Here is a 21364-nt window from a genome sequence, read left to right as displayed (position 1 = left end):
CAGACGGGTTAACAATAAAAACTATTTTTAAGATGGGTTTGCAGCTTTCAATAATGTGACTTTTAAAATGGAAACAATATGGATTTCATTTTACAGAACATTATATTACAAAAGCTGATTACAAATCATGTCATGCAAACTAGCTCATGCAACATGAGGCACCTGCATTTCTACAGTCATAAGGAATGGAGTATTTTTTACTATTAAAGCACCACCAGTAAGATTAAACAGAATGTGGAGAAACAATCTCCTGTGATTTTAAAGACATGCCATATAAGATTTCTTCAAATCAGAAAGTTTACAAAAAAATAACCTCCATGCAACATTTTTGATTTATGGAAAGAATTGCGTTATATATTGACATACAGTATGTGCAAGTATGGCTCAAATCTGAAAGGTGGGCTACAATATACTTCTAACATAATACTTCAGCACTCTAGATGCAGCATATTTATTAAGTGATACATGCAGTAGTTATGCATTACTGATCTAACAATGTTGTGTTTTATCCATTAAATCAATAGTATACATCAGAGGTCCCCAAACTAGGTGCTGTGGCATGTTGCGGACACTTGCACGGTTGACCAGAGTTTGTGATCCATGATTAAATCGAACTATGTGTTGGGATTGCCAATCATAAGATATGTGAACAAATTGCAACCCTGCCCAATGCTGCAGTATCCTCTTCCTCTTGATATTTCTACAAATTTGATTTGTTACTTGTCAATCCTTGACTCCATAAGACAAAGGTGGAGAGAAGGATAATTGTAGAAGCATCAATAAATAAATAAATAAATAAATAAATATATATAGTTGCTTTATTGCCTCAACAAAGTAGGTGTGAGCCATGACCATACTGGAAAAGATTACCATAATGCATCTTATACTGTATGGAAGAAAAGTGGAACCAAAAAAACTCTAGTAACATATGGTAGGAAATGACAAATGATTATTTGGTTCGAAAATGCTGGGAAAACAAAACGGTCATTCAGACAAATTGGTTAAATCAAGTGTATTTAACTAATTTGTCTGATTGTCAATTTTTATCTGTATTTCACAGTTTGTGGGCCAGATTGGACAATAGACATTTAGGTGTATGGGGGCCTTAAGTTATTAATATCTGTATAAAGGTCCAAACGAACTGGGTGATTTCACCCAGCATGTAGGGACAATGCATCTAAGGAAAATCTCTAGGGCGATAAAATTCAATGAACGATTTTTGTCTGTTTTGACGATTTTCCCAGGGGTGGACCACTTTCCAATAGATGGACGCTATCAAAAGTCGTTCACTACCTAGGGCTAGCGATGATTTGGGAGCGCACATCAGCGCTCATTGCTGCCCTGCACACACTGGACTGCTTTCAAGCTGAAAGCCACTGAAACGAGTAAACTGAGCCGCTTTCAGAGGAAAGTCACCCAGTGTGAATGGGCCTTAAATATGATCCACAGATCTGCTGTTGAAACCATGAAATGATGATGGATTCAACAGTATTCCACATACATACATTGTGGTATTCTTAAGATCTGAGAAATAACCACAAGTGGTAGTAATAATAATAATAATAATAATAATAATAATAATAAAAAGGGTTTTTGTTTTTAAAGTACTTACAAAAATTGTCAAATGACTCAAATTTAACAGTAGATAAATATCTCTTATTCATTTATTTTATAGTAGCAATAAATGACCTTCCCTTTACAGTTAATCTGAAATGTAATTACATTAGTGGGCTGAATGAGCTGCATTTCATTGTACGCAGTTTTGCAGACTGGTTCTTTTGCATTGGCTCAAATTTATTAGAAGTATCCAAGTAGGAAGATTGGAATTTTATATTTTATTTGTTTAAAATAATTTTTACAATATTCAATTCAGGTAAGATAAAGATGGTACTAGACATCATCACTAGAATGCACACACTGTACTTGAAATGTGTTTAAAAGATTGTACAAAATATATTTACTTTAGCTGTAGTGGAGGAAACACGAGAAAAAAAAGGTAGTGGGGTGATGCTTAAATTAAATGTTCGTAAACGTTCAAAGAACATATGTGCAAAACTACAGCGGCTCAGCTATATATAATCCATTCCTTGCCTGGGGTGGAAAGGTGTATTTTACCAGAAAAGGAACCATTACTAGCAGAGTTAAAATAGCTATGTGAATTCTGTTAATCAAAGGATTTCTAACTGGAGCAAAAACTAAATTTAAGCTTGTTGCAGCATACTGTAATTAAAATTTCGGTACTTGTTTCCTAGCACGGCGCCCATCGGATACCATCACATGCCTTAATTAGTGGTATGCGATGGGACCCGATTTTCGGGTCCTAAGAACCGCACTATACAATTTTAAAATCGCATGCCATTAAAATGGCGATCGATGCGATGAAAAATTAGGGTGATTGTACAATGAAATCATCATTTTGATCGCATCGCATGCGATCTGGTCGCATGCGATGCAATCAAAACAATGTCATAAGATTAAAATCGTGGGGCCATGCTAATAAACAAGTACCAACATTTCTTGCATTGTTAATAAACAATATTTCTCGTATGCTTAAGCGGGCCATACATCTACAGATTAATTGTCAGATATGGCTGGTTGGAACAAAAGCCTGGAAATATCTGAATGACAGTTTGCCAGTTTTCCAGCATTTTGAAGCAAATGGTCAACTGTCATTTTCTCTCATTCATTACCAGGTTATTGTTGCAGCCAGCCAGATCGGACAATAAATTTGTAGATGTATGGCCAGCAAATGTTCACTTTTCAAGGTCCTAAATTTATAGTATGAAATAAGCTGACAAAGATCTTTGCACACCCTGTGCTCTTATAACTTCCTGATACTAACCAACATTTCTTTCACTTAAAAATGAATATCTACGCATGTAAAAAAATGTGCGCATGTAGCAAACATGTCAGCAGCACAATGCCAAATTTAGCCCACTGACAGAAATTTGAGCGACATCACTTGCACAACACCTTTTTCTATTTAAATGTAATCTACTTACCCCTTTGTCTCCTCTTGCTTTTGAATTAAACTTTACTGTTTTCAGCCTAGCCCGCTCTTTCTTTTCAACCCTATTGACGAGAAGCAAAATGGTTTCATACTCCACCATAAGTAGAAAAAGACTATGCATAGCAAACTTTACATTTCACATTTGACTTTTCTTTTTCACATTACAGTCCACATTGTGGGTTGATCACATAAGACAGGGGGTAACCAACTGCAGTACTTGAGAGCCATCAACAGTTAATATGTGTCCATGAATAAACAATATACCCGTTTACCTGCAACAGTAGGTTAGGAGTGGGTAATTATTTCAGTTTGGGGGCCACAACACTTCCAGTAAATATTCGAGGGCTGCACTACGGAAAAGGGTGTGTGGCCTCTTAAAAGGGGTGTCCTTGAGTGTAGTGTACCACACCATATACCCCCATATACACATTATGCAACACAATAGTAGACCCCTTACACTTGCCTCTTACATATTATGCCACACTGAGCCAAAGCTCACGTTTGCCACCCGGATTGAGACAAAAATCACATTATGCCACCCAGTGTTAGCCAAAATTCGGTACTTATGTATTATCTGGGCTCCCATGTTAAATGCACCCCATTTTTTCATACCCCTATTATCTAACTACGCATGGAGTTGATTTTATATAGTGTGGCGAGCGCAGCGAGCCACCGTGCCCCAAGCACGGGCGCCCAGAAAAACGGGAGCCCAGATATTACATACGTACCCAAAATTCACATTATGCCACACAAAATGAGCCAAAAATTACATTATGCCACACAATACGATGCAAAATTCTATCATGTTGTGAGAGGGGTCTCTTTACAAGTGTCAAGACCCCCACCCACTTGTGCGATTTGGACAGTTTTCTTCCGATTCTAAGGCAGAGGAATCAAATAAAAATATTCCAAATCTCATGTGTTTAACTCCGATTCCGATGCGTGGTCCCATGCACATTGCATCGGAGCCGGAGATCATCAGTGCTGCACCAAGGATCCATCAGATCCTGCAGCCAGAAAAAGGATTGCATATGATACATTGCATGCAAAGGGGTCGCATATGATGTAATGCATCGCATGCGAGGCCTCGCTGTAGTGGAATGGGACCTTAAGTTCATCCCAGTTGCTAACTGTAATGGAGCTTTGCGACTCCCCTTAAAAAATATATTAGGCTAACACTTCTCACGCACCATCACCTCCAGCCAGCCGCCCCTCTGCACCTGGGCCGATGGATGCACGTCCAGTATCCCACGGACAGCCTGCTGGGCTCTGAGCTGATGGCGAGCCAGCATCCACTACTGCAGAGCCCACCACCTTCCAAGCTGCCCCCGCCCATGAGCTGTGCAGAAAGTAGGTACACTGTATAAATGACCAGTGTGTAACGATGTGCATTCTAGCATGTGAGTAGTGTGCAGTGTACCCGGTAGGGGAATAAGCAATGCTGGAGGTAGCTTTCCCATGCTGTGTGTCTCTGGGTAAATGATATATAGAGGACACCCTGAGCAGCATGGCTAGGGTCAGATGCTGCCACAAGTTACAGGGACAGACAACGGGGCAATAAGCCCATTACGGAGACAGCGATGGGCAGAGGGGCAATGCCCGGGTGTAGGCGAGATGGGGCCAGGCTATATGACAGGTAATACTGCTGGCTTGGCTCACACATGCACTGTACAGGCATCTTACCTTCTCCTTTTTTTCTGCCTCCCCGGTTATCGACGTAAGGGCTTCATGTGGCGGCAGTGGTGCTGCCACAGTCTGTGGGGTGGGAGTGCACAGTAGGGTGTGAGCAAGATGGGGTGAAAACATAGCGGGCTGGTGAATAGGTGGTGGGGGGGGGGGGGGGAGGATCAGGCATAGGCAGCCGCCAGGTGGGAAAGAAGCAGCAGCCACGCGGTAACAAAGCACAGAGTGTACACGGGCCAGCCTGCCAGGATTTCCTAAGAGACATCAGACTCTGGGCGACGCGCAAGAGATTACCTCGGTACACCAGTTTTTACTGGCACTTTGGCTCCTCCCCCACACCGCCCAGCATCTGATATTCAAAGGAAATCCCAGCTGCCCCTGTGACGCGACAAAGCTTTCCTCAGCGACGCCACAGGTTGGAACAGCTGTAGCACAATGACAAGCAGAACGGCCAGTTGGGCTGCTTGTCATTGCCCACTGATGGAGGTCAGCGGGCCAGTCAGGAGTGGATGTTGCCCTCGGGGTGTATGTTGCCCACCCCTGTGCTAGGTGGTCTGGGAAACATGAACTGTTGGTAAGCTCTTGAGAAATGGAGTTGGCTATTATAGTTATGGATAGAAACATAGAATTTGAGATCAGAACTACTTGGCCCATCTAGAGGGGTATTCAATGTGTGCCGATATTTACACATTGGTATAACCCTATGTAATCTCACTTTTTTTCAGCGGTGTCTACCCTGCCCAGATTTGACAAAAAAAAAAAGTTGAATCTACATGGTCGAAAATGATCACAATAAACCTGTGGCCATTTTGGGCAAAACACATATGGATCGTCGAGTTTTTCGCAGATTCACATGTTTTCTGATTGCCAAAAGGTTTCCGCAGTTGGAGAATGAATACAGCTTGTCGAATTGGCTGGTATTTCTGACTGTCTAAATAAGATTAAATATATGTTAAATTAATTATCATGGGTGGGGGTATTCAAAGACAAAAAAAAAAAAAAAATCCATTAAAATGGTTTCAGTAATATTTAAAAGAACCCTATTAAAATGGACATTATCTGCTTTGATGTTTAAATACATTCTAAGGATATAGTTCATTAGTATTAATATAACTATAAAAGTGTACACAAACCCAAGGAGAAGCCATTTATTTCCTATGCAACTTTAACAACTAGCTTCCCCAGGGAGCCAGTTCTTGAACTCCTGGAGATGCACTCCCGAAAACTACAGATGTAGCTCGGCTTATCCAGGCAGGGGCTGGCTAAACTATCGCCAGCCGACGCCTCCCAGCAGGGGGCGTGCGCCCCGTGGCAATGGAGCTCCCCGACGATGCCCGTCGCCTCCCCGGCCCAGACCCCCCCTAATCCTGCCGGTCTCCCTGAAGTGGAGACGGGCAGGATGTCGTTGCCCCACTGCCGAAAGACTGGGATGCGCGTGAGACGCACGTGTGTCCCAGTTCAATGAAGTCCCTGTCCAACGGCGCTCGCCAGAGGGGAGGTTCTGGCGGGTGCCAAGCGAAGTTGACAGGGGCTCCATCTGTACTACCAACAAGAGGGTGTTTGCAATGGGACCATGGGGTGTGTATGGTAACGATTGATATTCTACTATTAGACTAAAGGTGGCCATACATCACAACCATGATTGTGTCCACTTTCCCTTCAACTCCCCGGCAGTCCTTGGTGGTTTTTGGACACACAATGTACTCACAATTAATAATACAATCCATCATACAATCCAGCTGCTGCATGATTGTATGATTGAAGCTACTAGGATCAAAAGGTTATGAGTACCAAAAATTCATTTTTTTTTTTCAATTTACAGGCTGCCACTAACTACCAATCTGCTCACATCTGCTGTGTTATGCCAATATAAAATAGCCCTAATGCCGCAATCCTCTGAAAATTGTGTTCAGAGTAGTGACAGAATTGTGCAAAAGGACATTCACCACTCTCTTCAGCCACCTGCCCATCTGCCGATTGGAAACTTCTGAGGCTCACATAGTCTTCACTGCCACGGGCCACCTAGAAGCTGCACCTCTCTTCTCTGCTAGTCAGGGTGGGAGTATCACGTGACTCTAGATGGAGCATACAACCAAAGACAAATTGCATGTGCTTAAAAGCACATGAAATCTGCTCCCAATCCCAACTGATCGGACGTGCAGCATGTCAGATCAGAGGACCAAGCCTCCAATCTCCCGGGGCCAGCATTGTATGATTGTGTGCACATCCATTTTACAATGCATTGAGACTGTATGATTGGGTGCAATGTCTTTCAGGTGTATGGGGGCCTTAAGACCGGTCTTTCTAAAGTATGGACACCTTTAGGATGGCAAAAGCCTCTATTAATGTTACTATAGAGAGACCTGATATGAGCATTATTCACCAGATACTTTGTGCCAGAGAGATTACTAAATATCTGAATCATGTTACTACTACTGTTGGGAGACTGGCACTAACCCTTTTCCTAGCAGAGATATAAACCCACATGACTAGGAAAAAAACACTGATCTAAGAGAAAAAAAATGTTCCTGCATGCTGGTGTTGAAGTTGCTGTTCATTATTTTTTTTGTCTTAATGGACTGTTACACATCACTAAAATCATTGTTTGCAGTGACACTGCACTTGTGTGTTATGTTCTATTTCTTATGTTTTAAAGTGGGTAAATTATTTGGCCATTCATAAAAATCATTGTTGTACTGTAACCGTGTAGAACACACATTTTTCTTTGTGCTATAAATATAATCCTCCCCCTTAATACTTTATAATGTTCCCTTAAAGAATTTATAGATTTCAAGGACAATATCTTCATTTACATAGTAGAATGTTGAATATTACATGGGATTTGCAAGAGTCAGATTTTAATCTGGTCACTAAACCTGACCACTAAATGATATGTAAGGAAAGCGGCAAAATAAGAAGTAGCAAAGTAGCAAACAGGTCATATAATGAATGTCTAACTGAACAGTCCTGGTCATGTTGGGGGGGGGGGGGGGGGGGGGGTTGTTCAAAAACATAAATGCCCTTGCTGTAACCTTGTAGGCTAGTGAACACTTGCAATTGCTGATGGGAATTATTTAGTGACCCATTCAGCCTGACTGAATCATTTACATCTACTGAGTGAAAGAACTATGCAGAGAATAAGCAACAACAGCTTTAAAACTCAGCTTCAAACTCAAATTTGAGGCTTCAGAATCCTACATGAATCTAAACAGTGGCTGTTTTTTTCTCACCATACGTGCAATGGATCGTAAGCAATTTGTAGAAATTGCATTACGTACTAGGTTTGCTTTCACAATAGTGCTGTGAAAGTAAAAGGCCCTCCAAAAACACTGCATATCCTATATGACCATCACAGCAAGCTTCACATTGTGGTTTGCCTACAATAAAGCATTTAGCTACCAAGAGATCTCCATTACATTCTCAGTCACTCTACTATTGCCATTTCCAAATTCAATACAAACATGTACTCAGTTTACAGATCATTAGACAGCCAAGGTTATGAACAGCTATAAAACAAAAACCCCTCTAGAAGATATTCAGAAGCGATTAGGTTCCTTATTTTGTTAAATATTTTTATACTGATAATTGGCTAATAGCAGCAGTGTTTTAGTTTGCTTTAGATATTCTGTGATATTCACAGGTGTGGAGATGGATTGATAAATTAACACTGTGCTCTTTTACTAAAGAAGGTTTTATTATATCCACATATGTATAAAAAGAGAATTCTCATAACCAGTTATTCAGTAAATACAAATACCAATAAAAATGCATCATATATGCGACAGTCAGCATGTGTAAAAATAGGACTTGTTCATACTTTAACATCAGAGTGATCGTGGAGGGGGAATATAACAGTGCCTGATGAATGGTGAGTGCAGAGAGGGGACACAGTACACCTATATTATGTCCACGTTGACCTACGTCTACAGACACCAAAAAAAAAAAAAACCTACTGAGCCTGTTGAACTAATGCATGTCGACCTTTGACCAGTAACTGCTACTTTGCAGTGCTTGGTGACCGCTTGCAGTACTTTATGGATTTCATGTAACTCCACAACTATGGAACATTCCAGCAGGATAAAGCTCTGGTGAATTTGTTTTAATTTGCCCAAAATTCTTTCAAGGAGCATTCAGGAAAGTTCAGAGGAATGACGTGAGCACCAAGTTTGCACGGCATGAGTCCATTTCAGTATTTATGGGATGTTTTGGAGAATTGCGCCAAAGATCCTGCACCTAACAATACCAGAGAGCTGTGGGAAGTAAACCAGGTGGCATGGATCAACATATCTCCAGAAATCTTGTGGAATCAATGCCAATTTACTGGTTGCTGCAATTTACTGGGCTAGAGGGGGGGGGGGGGGGGGGTACACTTGCTTCTTAAGTGTACCTATGTATGTGATATACATGTATATACACATTGACACATCCATTTGTGACGTTTGCAGAGTGCAAATTTGATTAATTATTTTAATCATTTTTTGGGGGATCATATCTTCTCATGCACCCCAGTATTCACTCATTTAATCCACAATGTGTCAGGTGCTTTCCTAGGTGTTATGGCTTGGTCGCTGTCTCACCTTTGAAAGTTTTCAGATGACCTTCCAATTCACATGTAGACTTATAATGCTATAATGAATTTAATTCTATTGTGATAGCAATTGCCATAATCTGCTCAATTCCTTCATCGAATCCTCTAGCAACTCTGTTCATTTTATCCCAAAAAGATGAAGAATGCAAGCTCCTTTTCTTTTACTAATTTACTCCTCTGCTCTAGATCCTATAAACTCAGTCAATCCCAGTCTTCCGTGCTCCTGTCAACTAAAATCTATCATGTATATTTCCATCATTACTCAATCATGCAGCAATTAATCTAATTTGGAAAAAAAACTAAACTCAAATGCTATTTTGCCCCTACAATCTTCTCAAAAACGGTGGTCCTGCTTTTTGTTCTCAACATTACAAAGAAACGACACTGACTTCGGGTGTGGTATAACACACCAACAGTCAGTATTCCGACAGTCATTAGCCTGCCATCGGAATCCTGACTGCGGGGACTCAGACAGCAGGGCGAGCGCTATGAAGCTCCTTGGGGCTTGCCGTGCTGCGGGCACACTGGCTCGCTACTCTCACCACCTATGATATTTTCTCTCTATGGGGGTTGTGGACCCCCAAGAGGGAGAATAGCTGCTGCCTGTCTGTCGGGCTTTTAGCAGTCGGGATTCTGACATTTGTGTAATGATTGTCAGAATCCCAACTGCCGGTGGTCAGTCACCTGGCACCCCTGACTTCAATAGTCAATGATCTGATCACTACTTATTCTAAAGGGTATCCGTCATTTCTAATTCTCCTGAATCTCTCCACTACATTTAACACACTTATCACACTAACTCCATAGGATAGACCTTTTCTGGTTTTCACCCTACTGTACATTCATTCATGCAGTGTTCATTTCAGTATGCAGTCAAGTTTGTGATACAGGGGTTGTGGAGACCTGCGCTTGTGTATGTGTATTATAATACTGTAGTACCCCACTAAAATGCCGGATAATACCCGTATGCCCCTTTGTGCTAAACCTGTAAGTGAAATAAAGGTTCTGTAACAGTAAAGTAAAGTGCTTTATTTGCTGAAAAGCAAGGAAAGAAATTAAGGGAGGTGGTGTGGGGCTTGGGCTGAGGACAGGGGTGAAGCGTCAGGGCAGAGGGGAGCAAAGTCACTCAGTGGGGTTGATGGAGGAAAAGTTCCACTGATGAGGGAAGGAGTTCCACTGCTGAGGTACCGTGGCGCGGGAGGCTGGCGTCCCGTCCTCCACGCGGTGCACGCTCAGTAAACTTCTTAGACATTACCATTTTCATACAGGACAACAAAATTAACACCAAGACATACCAAAAATCCGTAGACGTCAATAGTTACATTTTATCCACAAGCGGACACCACCCCAATTGGCTCACTAGCATCCCCACCAGTCAATTCCAGAGATTACGACGTAACTGCACAAACCTGACAGATTATCAAACACAAGCAAGAGACCTCAGCACACAGTTTACTGACAAAGGATATGACGAGACCATAGTACAAGAGGCCTACGAAAAAATAGAGAAAATGGACAGAGATACCTTACTCATACCAAAGACCAGAAACACAAACCAAAAAGAAGATTACAAACTAGCATTCATTACAAAATACAATGATGACAACAGACTGTTCCAAAGAATTTTACAAAGACACTGGCACCTACTATTAGAGGATGAAACGTTAAGTGACATCCTACCACAAAAACCGAAGATCATTTATAAAAAATCCACAGATTTGAAGCAACAGCTTACACATAACCACATAAAACAGAAAACACAGAGCCAGGACAGTAAAGGTTTCTTTCACTGTGGATCATGCAAATATTGCACAAGCCATAATATGACAACCAAGAAAATTGATAACTTCACCTCAACAGTAACAGGTGTAGAATACAAGATCTATAACCACATTACATGTAACCACACAGGGGTAATATACCTGGCCAACTGCCCCTGCGGGCTACAATACGTAGGGAGGACCATTAGGAAACTAAAAGTAAGGGTGGGAGAACACATGCGGAATATCGCAAAGGGTTCCGACACACACAGCATCTCGAGACACTTCAAAGAAAAACATGACTGTAACCCAAAAAACCTCACAGTTATTGGGATAAAAACTGTAACAAAAAACTGGAGGGGAGGGGATTACCTAAAACTGATAAATAAGGAAGAACTTAGATGGATTTTCAACCTTAGAACCCTAACACCCAGAGGCCTTAATGTGGACAATGAAGTAAGATCCATTAGTACCACATAAGGCGGCCCACAACATGTGACTGAACATGGATTAGAACATTGATATCCACAACTAATAGGGTGCACTCAGCAATGTAGAACCATGAGTTCTCCAATCAGACTGTACATACATGAAAACATTGCTTAAAAGTCCCAAAGACGAGAGATACTAATGTGGTTCATAAGACAGCGATCCATATATGACCTAAACAGGGAAAAGGGCATTGCTGCCCACAACAAAGATGGCGTAAGCTACAGTGTAGAATCATGATTACACCAATGGGATGTACACATGTTAGAACACTGATGAGAATACTACAAAGAAAGACAATTATATGTTGCAATACCAAGCACATAAGACAAAAAATCTCTTTATGATAAAGACTTTGCTAACCAAGGATCAGAAATGGACTTAAGGGCAGGTTTGCCCACAAACAAAATGGCCGCTAGAGAATCATACCACACGCCCACAGGATTCCCTTAAAAACACCTCCGGCCATCACATTCAGAACACAGCTACTCCCTGAAGAAGACCGGAAGGTGGATACGCGTTGAAGAAATACAGCCCACAATCTACTTCCTGACCTAGTCTCCTCCATCCTTGGAGTTGAGCGCACAGCATCCGGCTCGGGATTCGGTCAGCAAGCAGGCGGAGTCTGACGACGCCGTCCTGTTCTGCAAGCCGCTCCCGATCCGTGTTAGCCATTGGGAACATCTACTGACACAGGCACGAGACCGTAGCATCGGGGGACCTAAGAAACAAGGTAAGCGTGCACCGCGTGGAGGACGGGACGCCAGCCTCCCGCGCCACGGTACCTCAGCAGTGGAACTCCTTCCATCATCAGTGGAACTTTTCCTCCATCAACCCCACTGAGTGACTTTGCTCCCCTCTGCCCTGACGCTTCACCCCTGTCCTCAGCCCAAGCCCCACACCACCTCCCTTAATTTTTTCCTTGCTTTTCAGCAAATAAAGCACTTTACTTTACTGTTACAGCACCTTTATTTCACTTACAGGTTTAGCACAAAGGGGCATACGGGTATTATCCGGCATTTTAGTGGGGTACTACAGTATTATAATACACATACACAAGCGCAGGTCTCCACAACCCCTGTCCTCATACTATATTTGGAGGGTGGCCACCCCCCTTTTGGAGACCAGCAGCTACCGAGAGTCCACACTAGTGAGCGCAGTGTCAATCTCACAAACCCCCAAGTTTGTGATACAGACTTTATTCACTTTATCAGTGGGAGAACCATAAGGCTTACTGCTAGGTTACTGTCATTCTTTGTCTATACCAAGTCTCTTTAAAAAAAATTCACTGCATCAGATTTCAGTATTCTCTCTTATGCAGAGGATATGAAAATCGACCTATACTCTCTCAAAATCAGTGTTGGCCCAGGTTGAATTTGAGGTGGTGAGAGGATATGGCACAGCTCTAGTAATAGCACTTTACTGAACACTGTTTTCAGCTGTGTCGCAACTGCTTGAAACTGCGTTCACACTGCAGGCAACTCTGCAGTGTTGTCGCTTCGCCCGCGATTGGAAATTACAATTTTTAATAGCTAGTAATCCAGCTTACTGCTGCTTTTAGAGTGGTCTTCGTCAGGTTGCAATCTCACAGTGTAGACTACCTAGGTCAGTACTGGGGTTTTGTCATGGTTGTCATGGTCCTATTCCCACGGCACCAGATCTGGGTAGTGCATTCACATTGTCCCTGCAATATTCCAGTCAGAGGCTTGTGTGAAACGAGTATGACACCAATCAACACTCATTTTATTGCAAATCATATTATAGTGATTTACGGGTAACTTTATGGAGTGGATATCAAGTAGAACATTGGTTTTGCTAAGATATATTGATGTGAAAAAAGAAAAATACAAGAAAAACAACTGCCAACTGCTCAGGTTGGTGTTCCAATCACTTACATAGAATATTTGCCTCTCACCTTCTAGAATGTTTCATAGATTCCCACATGCACGCATTGTGGCTATGTTCCCTTTTAATTAAGGGTACATATTATCAAGAGCTTTTCTTTAAAAAAAAAAAAAAAAAAAGCTACTATTTTTCAATAAAAAAAAAAAAAAAAAAACTTTCAAATTTCTTAAAATGGCCTTTTGCAACAACTTTCTTTTTGGTTGAGCTGGTCAATAGTCCCTCCAGCCAAAATACACTACCTCTCTACATCTCTAATTTTAAAACAGTAAGCTCTACCCCTCAAGTCTTGCTGCCAAGTTTCATCCTTGACTCAGATGTATGTAACAAGATTTGAATACAGGATAAACGTGGTAAAGTTGCAAGATCTCCAGAATACGTACATCTCAGAAAGACACTGTAAAAACTTTAATGAATGCATTAATTATCTTCCGCATTGACTATTAGAATAGCTTACTTAAGCGTCTTCCCACTGTCCGCAGAACCACACAGTGATAAGAACTCAAATACATAACCACAAAGTAGAACCAAAAACACAATGATGAAAAAAGAGCAAAGTAGTAAAAGTATTGAGAGACTTTTAGTGGGGGTGGTGGTGGTAAATGTATCCCGGGAGCTATCCAATTAGCCGTGATGGGCCAGTGTGAGCAATGGCTTATCATCTGGGATTTTGATACACCTGTTACAGATAGGCAAAAAACCATACCTAAAAGCAGCCCCATTTTCATGCGATAACAGGGCTGTAGATGCAGAAACACACAGCTTTTCACTGAACCGGTGTGTTTTCCTTTTTTTTTTTTTTAACAGGTATGTAATTGGATAGCCTGTAAAAAAATATTAGTGAAACAGAGAAAAAGTGCGAGAAATGCACCCGAGTGGAGGTAAGGCAGCAATCAATGGAAGATTGGGAGAAGACTAGAAGGAGTGTGGACAGAAATGAGGTTGAAGATGTAGGAGGCAAGAGGATATTTAAAGGCTTTAAATATCAGAGGCAAGCAAAGAAACTGGTATCTACAATACACAATATAATGTACCTGCGCTTGCTAGGAATGACTCCTATCTCTTCACTTTCTCCATCTGCAGTGACTTGGCGAGCCTGCCACCATTCATCATCAGAGGCATTAACAACATGTAGAATATCCCCAAACTTGAAGTTAAGTCCTTGACTAGGAAGGCCACTGTCTTTAGTTTTGTCATAATCAAAGAGGGCTCTAAAAAATTAATACAATTATGTTAAGAAATCATAAATATATTACTAAATTAAAGGTACTTTAAAATCAAATGATCACCATTAATTCATGAAAGTTAGCATGTGCAAATAACAACAATACATATGTGTTCAAACATATCATCCACTAACAGGCAGATTCATTTACCTATGGGAAGTCTCTGCTCCTGGATAAAGTGCTCAAAGCTATTCAATTAGAGAGCTGTGATGCTTTGGGCTCGAATTCCGCGTGTGCTCACCACGCTTCGGGCTCGGTGGCTCGCTGTGCTCGCCACACTATCGAAGATCAACTCCACACCGACGTGGCTAGTGGGGGTATGAAAAGGTTGGAGGACGCGTACCGCCGCCGCTCACCACGCTTCGGGATGGCGTGGATACTGGGGGTTTAATATTATTGAAAGGAACCATCACATCTCATGGCATGGGTGCTTGTAAAATTCAAAATCGAATTGCATCGCATCGATGAGATTTTTAGGAGCCCATACGATGGAAATCGTGGGAGCCGTTCTAGGAAACAAGTACTTATAAAACCTCTCTGAAGGTATTATACATTTATACAAACATTAGACAATAAAACAACACTGTGCATCATGGGTCCCATATTCTACACATACTTGTAAAATAACATTTGTTTTTCTCAACCACACAGGAACCTGTACTCAAATGGTGAGTCTACACCCAGTGTACAGTTCAAACAAATAAGAATATTGATGAACATAACAAGCATTAAAATTAATGGATGCTGACAAAAAGAACACGCATAAGATCCTTAAGTGCCTGCATAATACAAAATGCATGTGAACGCTGCAGCCCTCCTTTTTCACAAGGGAGGCTGGAAATGAGACTCTACATACTGGAACTGTAGTATTAGGACTAGAAATTAAAATGTATTTTGACAGACAACAGTTTTTTTTTCTATGAAAAAACTTGTTTTAGATGGAAAAAAAATAATATGTAAGTGAGGCTTACTCCATAAGACTTCCAGTCAATTGATTCTATTATCTGGTCACTTAATTTACCATGTAAACTATTGACCTACTAAAGTGTGGCTTATTATTAGTGTTTATTACTGGATAATGCTTTTTTTCCCATATGATTTGCTTTTAATGAATTAAATTCTCAGGATAAGAGATTAGATACATTTGATACTGTTAGATCAAGGCAGGAATAAAGATCATTTCAGGGAGAAGCTTTAGTGCTTAATACATACTGCAATAATTAAAGAAAGAATAATGTTAAAGAAAAATGATGTACTTGCGACATACATGTGCTTAACCACTTATCTGCCTAATATTTTTCTCAAACTCGGAAATGGTCATTTTAAAAACATATCCAAAATAAATCTATAAAACTAGAGATGTGCAGACTCGGATTCCGGAGATCCGAGCCCCCACGAACGTCATCAATCCGAGCACGGTTCCGAATAGTGCTCGGAGATTCCCGCCTGACTCGGGTCCGGCCGTGCGGTCAAAAAGTCATCGCCCGGTGCCAGATTTCGCGAGGCTTTAAATAGCGGCTCCCGCGCCCGCCAGCTGCTATATTAATATTTAATTATATATAGTCCACTGGTGCTGCCTGCACTGAATATTATTTACTCAATCCACTGTTGCCACTGGCAGTGCTACTGCCTAAGTGTACCTACCTAGTACATACTAGGCTGCTATATATAATTAAAAAATAATACCTGTCCTGCAGTGCTGCGCGGAATTGTAAAAAATAATTCCATGCTGCTGGTGCACTGACGTGTGCCACTGAGTGCCAAGCAGTACCTAATAAAATCAATTATTATAAATTCTGCTGGTGCATATAGTAGTCTGCTACTGCTGTAACTACCTTTTGTGGCGGCCACAGGCAGTGCTACTGCCTACCTACCTAGTAGTTTCTCTACCTACTAGGCTGCTATATTAATATTTAATCAATTTAATTATATATAGTCCACTGGTGCTGCCTGCACTGATTAGAGGCTACCATCAGCTTAAACAAGAGGTGGTGATGTGCTGGAACTCCACCCTCTATATGCTGCAGAAAATGGAGGAGCAGCAAAAGGCCATTGAAGCCTACATGGCCACCTACAACATAGGCAGAGGAGCGGGGCTGCACCTGACACATCTGAAGCGGTGAGGGAGGAAAGGAAACACCAGTCTAGCAAGCCAGATAGCTGAATCCACCCTAGCGATCAATTGAGTGAGAGAAGTAGCGGTACTTGTTTCCTAGCACGGCGCCCCCTATTTTGACTGTATTACATCTTATACAATCGCATGCAATATGATCCGATTTTTAATTGTACAAGCACCCTGATGTGTGCTTTTAATGTTAAATACACCTCCATTCCCCCTATAAACGCCAACCTGAAGCATGGCGAGCGCAGCGAGCCTGTGAGGGGCGGCGGTACGAGTCCTCCGACCTTTTCATACCCCCATTATCCACGTCGGCATGGAGTTGATCGCGAGGGGACACGGATTACTTTACATGTATTGCGGGGCTCGCTTCACTCGCCACGCTTCAGGCTCGTATTCCGCTGTGCTCGCCACACTAACTAAAATCATCTCCACTCTGACATAGATAGTGGGGTATGAAAAGGTCAGAGGACGCGTACCGCCGCCCCATGCGGCCTCGCTGCGCTCTCCACACTTTGGGTTGGCGTTGATCCTGAGGGTGGCGTTGACTATGGGGGGGGGGGGCCATTTAACATTGTAAGGACCCATCAGGGTGCTTGTACAATCAAAAATCGTATACGATCGCATCGTATGCCATGAAATATTTTATTGTAGAATATCGCGTCGCATCGCATACCATCGTATACCTTATTTAGTGTAATGGTATACGATGCGATGGGCGCCGTGCTAGGAAACAAGTACCGAAGTAGCAGCCAGATCACATACCAGATAGGGGTCTTGTTGACTGCTTACCCGTACATGTACGGTTAGGTAGTAAGACACCGGTTGCTGAAAATCAATACATCTCCAACCCAGGGGTCCTAGAGACGTGGAGGAACTCTTCCATCTGCCACCTTAAAATTGATTACCCCCCCTCCCCTCCACCCATTAGGCAATGATTTAAGAGACGACTGCTAATAAATGAATAATAATCACAAAATTAAACAATCACACCATTATAATCCTAATCACACAATTAATCAGATAGGGGTCTTGTTGGATGTTAAACTGATCAAAACAGTTACACACTTGCAGACAAACTCTGTGCTGCACGAAATGCCCACTGCTCCTTGGCTGCAAATGTTAAACAGTGCACGATCAAGCCAGATAGGGGTTTTGGGGCCTAGTTTTTGAAACTGCCATCCTGTCTGCCGCTGCAGTGCCACTCTTACATGAGCCACGTGTTTGTGCCGCACACTTGTGTGGCTTAGCATAATTATCCAGCTACCTCTGTGCAACCTTTTGCCCTAAAAACAATATTGTGAGGTGTTCAGAATAGACTGGAAATGAAAGTTATTGAGGTTAATAATAGTGTAGGCGCAAAAAATAATAATAATTCTGCGATTTTAGCAGTTTTTATGCTGTAAAAAAAAAAAAAAAATCAGAACCCAAAACCCAAAAATCCAAACCCAAAACGTTTAGGGGGTGTTTTGGCAAAACCCATTAGAACCCAAAACCCGAAAACTGGCCGTTGCACATCCCTTATAAAAAAATACTATTACTACTGCTGCTATTTGCTTAAAAAAATATGAATGAGACACTGGAATATCGATGATTGGACTATCACACACTCAGAAAAGAGCAGCTGCCAGGTATAAACAGTAAAGGTACTGCTGTGTACGCTTTTATTACACTTACCCAGTGGCTGTTGATCAATGCAGCTGCTGGGAGAGGGGTACACCAGGGCTGTCTGATCAGCATGGCAGGTCAGGGAGAGAGAACTAGGAAGCAGAGGGGATTGAAGGTCCCTCTCAGGGCAGTATTCAATGACAAAGTTCTCCGTGCATGGAGAGCGTTTTATTTCGCTCTCCATGCACTCTCCGTGTTTTAGCGAAGATTCTCCCTGTTCCGGAGCCTCCTGCTCCCACTATTCAATGTAGTTAAGACTCGCCGCCACTCGCGGCGAGTCTTAACCCCTGCAGCGGACGAGCGTCCGCGGCAGGGAGCTTTCAGGGAGCCGGAAGCAGCCAGAGAGATTAAAGTCTCCCTGGCTGCTCCAGAGGAATGTAGAGGGTAGGGGGGCTCCCCTGGACCCAGGCAGCACAGGCTGCCCCCCCCCTATAGCCAGCGGGGGACCCAGTATTCCCTGCACCCGATTGTGCATATTAACGATCGGGTGCAGTGAATATATGAATATCTAATGAGCGGCTCAAGCGCTCCGGCCCCCTGCTGGCTGCACTGTGTAAAAAAATAAAAAAATAAAAATTTAAAAAAATATATAATTTTTTTTAAATTAAATATATATTCATGTGCTATAAAAGCACATGCATAAAAATAACATGCCCCTTCACAGAAAAAAAAACCTGATTTTTTGACACCAAAATTAAAAAAAAAAAAACCTTTTAGTTTAAAAGTTCACATTCCAGCTCTCCATCAAAAGATGGAGAATTGCTACACGGAGAGAGACGGAGAAAATCACTTAGAAAGACGGAGAATATTTCACATTGAATAGGGTTGCTCGCTTTTGGAGAGCAAAATGCTCCGTCCAAGGAGAACAAAGCACAAATTCTCCATAAAATACGGAGAACTTTTCTCATTGAATACTGCCCTCAGAGTGGCAGCTGTTGGAAGATCTTCCAGTAGCAGCACAGTGTGCGGTTGCATCAGATTAGACCAATACTTGCCTACAGGAGTAGCCTGGAGAGGATACTTTGCTTAATAGTCTTAGGGGTATGGCCAAGCTGTCAGTCACAAAGTATTGCCTCCCAAAAAGTATCATGTGACCATGTCAGGGACAGCCCAGCCTGGAGTAGTTGCATCTGATGTGAAAATGAAGACACAAAGCCCTGTAGTCCCCCTTGGCAACGAGCTATTTCAGTCCCCCTTGGCAACGAGCTATTTCAGTCCCCCTTGGCAACGAGCTATTTCAGTCCCCCTTGGCAACGAGCTATTTCAGTCCCCCTTGGCAACGAGCTATTTCAGCCCCCCTTGGCAACGAGCTATTTCAGTGCCCCTTGGCAACAAGCTATTTCAGTGCCCCTTGGCAACAAGCTATTTCAGTCCCCCTTGGCAACAAGCTATTTCAGTCCCCCTTGGCAACAAGCTATTTCAGTCCCCCTTGGCAACGAGCTATTTCAGTCCCCCTTGGCAACGAGCTATTTCAGTCCCCCTTGGCAACGAGCTATTTCAGTCCCCCTTGAGAAACATGCCCTTGCTCTGGGCACCTAGCTACACCATTGCATCTGATATTCTACAACAAGCCTGCCTGCACTGCGCCGCATGACCCCACTGCCCGAGCACGGGGCGACAGGAGCCCCACAACAGCAGCACTGCCAGTTTGGGGGCCCCAGGGCAACTGCCCTGTCACCCTGTGCTTAATCCTCCTCTGACTTCAAGCCATCGATGACTCGCCATCAGAGCATTGAATACACCCCAGAGGCTTTGATCACACATTGTCGAGCAGAGATGACCGATGAATAGGATATCAATATTTCTTTTTTGGAGATAAAGATTGGCATAAAAACTAAAAATACTTTACCCACTTATGAGCTTACCTGACATATAATGATCGTTTTTGGCTTGTACGAAGGGATCCAGAACCAGAGCTTACACTACTGTTCATCATTTGTTCCCTTAGATCGTGTATTTTAGCTTCAAAACGACTATATTCTACAACAAAGAGCCAAGATTGTACAATTTAATTATCCATGTTGAAATTAACGGCTTGATTGCTTACTTAATACGTATTATTTATCAAATTCAGAAGTGGTTATAAGCGTCTGCCTGGGCACTCTCCATTGTCACCTGAAACGTCTGCTTCAGGTGCTCCACCCTAGCTATGTTCCTGCACAGGACTTGCACTAGCAACGACTTTTCAAGAAATATTCAAGAATTCTGGCGCTATCTTGAGATTGTGCAGCTAGGGAACCGGTGTTAGTCAATCACCAATAGAAGAAACAGTGTAAAGTAAAGGGTACCGTGTGATCTTTTCTTTACACTAGCAATGACATGTCTCAATATAAACTTGACAGATGTACAGGAGGTGTGCACCGTTAATGCTTCTTAATTACCATTTTATAAAAAAAAATCTAAATACAATTGAGCATGGTTACTGCAGGGGGCAGACTGGACAAGTAATCTTCCAGTTAGTAACCATACTTTTTCTCAAATAGAAAAAAAAAAAAAGATGATAATTCCTAAAATGTATATGCTACAACAAATTATTGTACTTTAATTACCTATTATAAACAGGTGCTACTGAACTCTTTTCACATGTAGTACCCATGCAAGTACCTAAACAAGTGCACAATAACAAAGTTCGGCGATTCCAGCAAATCGTGAAATAATGTATATAGTGAAAAAAAAAGGTATACCTTCTGGACGGTATTGTGCAATAATAGTCACGGTCTGACCAGCATTCTTTAAAGCTGCAGCTGCTTGCTCATGTGTTGCTGCCCTCAGATCAACACCATTTACCTGTACAGCAAAAGACAGTTAACATGTGATACTGTGTCAAAACATAATAATATGAATACAGAGACTATGTTTCTTTTATTACTTAAATGGATTGACTTTTCAACTCATTTATCTCTTATCCACTTAATGATT

At 42.0% G+C, this 21364-nt stretch overlaps 1 protein-coding gene across 28 annotated transcripts in view; it reads right to left on the bottom strand.

The window, feature by feature from the left end:
• Window positions 1–21364, bottom strand: part of DLG1 (discs large MAGUK scaffold protein 1) — a 291905-nt gene that overhangs the window by 40590 nt on the left and 229951 nt on the right. For all 28 annotated transcript variants that reach the window (XM_083177591.1, XM_083177594.1, XM_083177595.1 and 25 more), the window contains 4 exons: window positions 21130–21232; window positions 20311–20425; window positions 14467–14643; window positions 3003–3072 (listed from right to left, as the gene is read on the bottom strand). In XM_083177591.1, coding sequence (XP_083033717.1) covers window positions 3003–3072; window positions 14467–14643; window positions 20311–20425; window positions 21130–21232 — 465 coding nt within the window. The remainder of the gene's footprint in view (window positions 1–3002; window positions 3073–14466; window positions 14644–20310; window positions 20426–21129; window positions 21233–21364) is intronic.

This window comes from Crinia signifera, chromosome 3 (assembly GCF_055691185.1).
Source record: "Crinia signifera chromosome 3, ASM5569118v1, whole genome shotgun sequence".
NCBI classification, from domain to species: domain Eukaryota; kingdom Metazoa; phylum Chordata; class Amphibia; order Anura; family Myobatrachidae; genus Crinia; species Crinia signifera.
The sequence above is the reverse complement of the archived record's forward strand: the minus strand, read 5'-3'. Positions and strand labels throughout refer to the sequence as shown.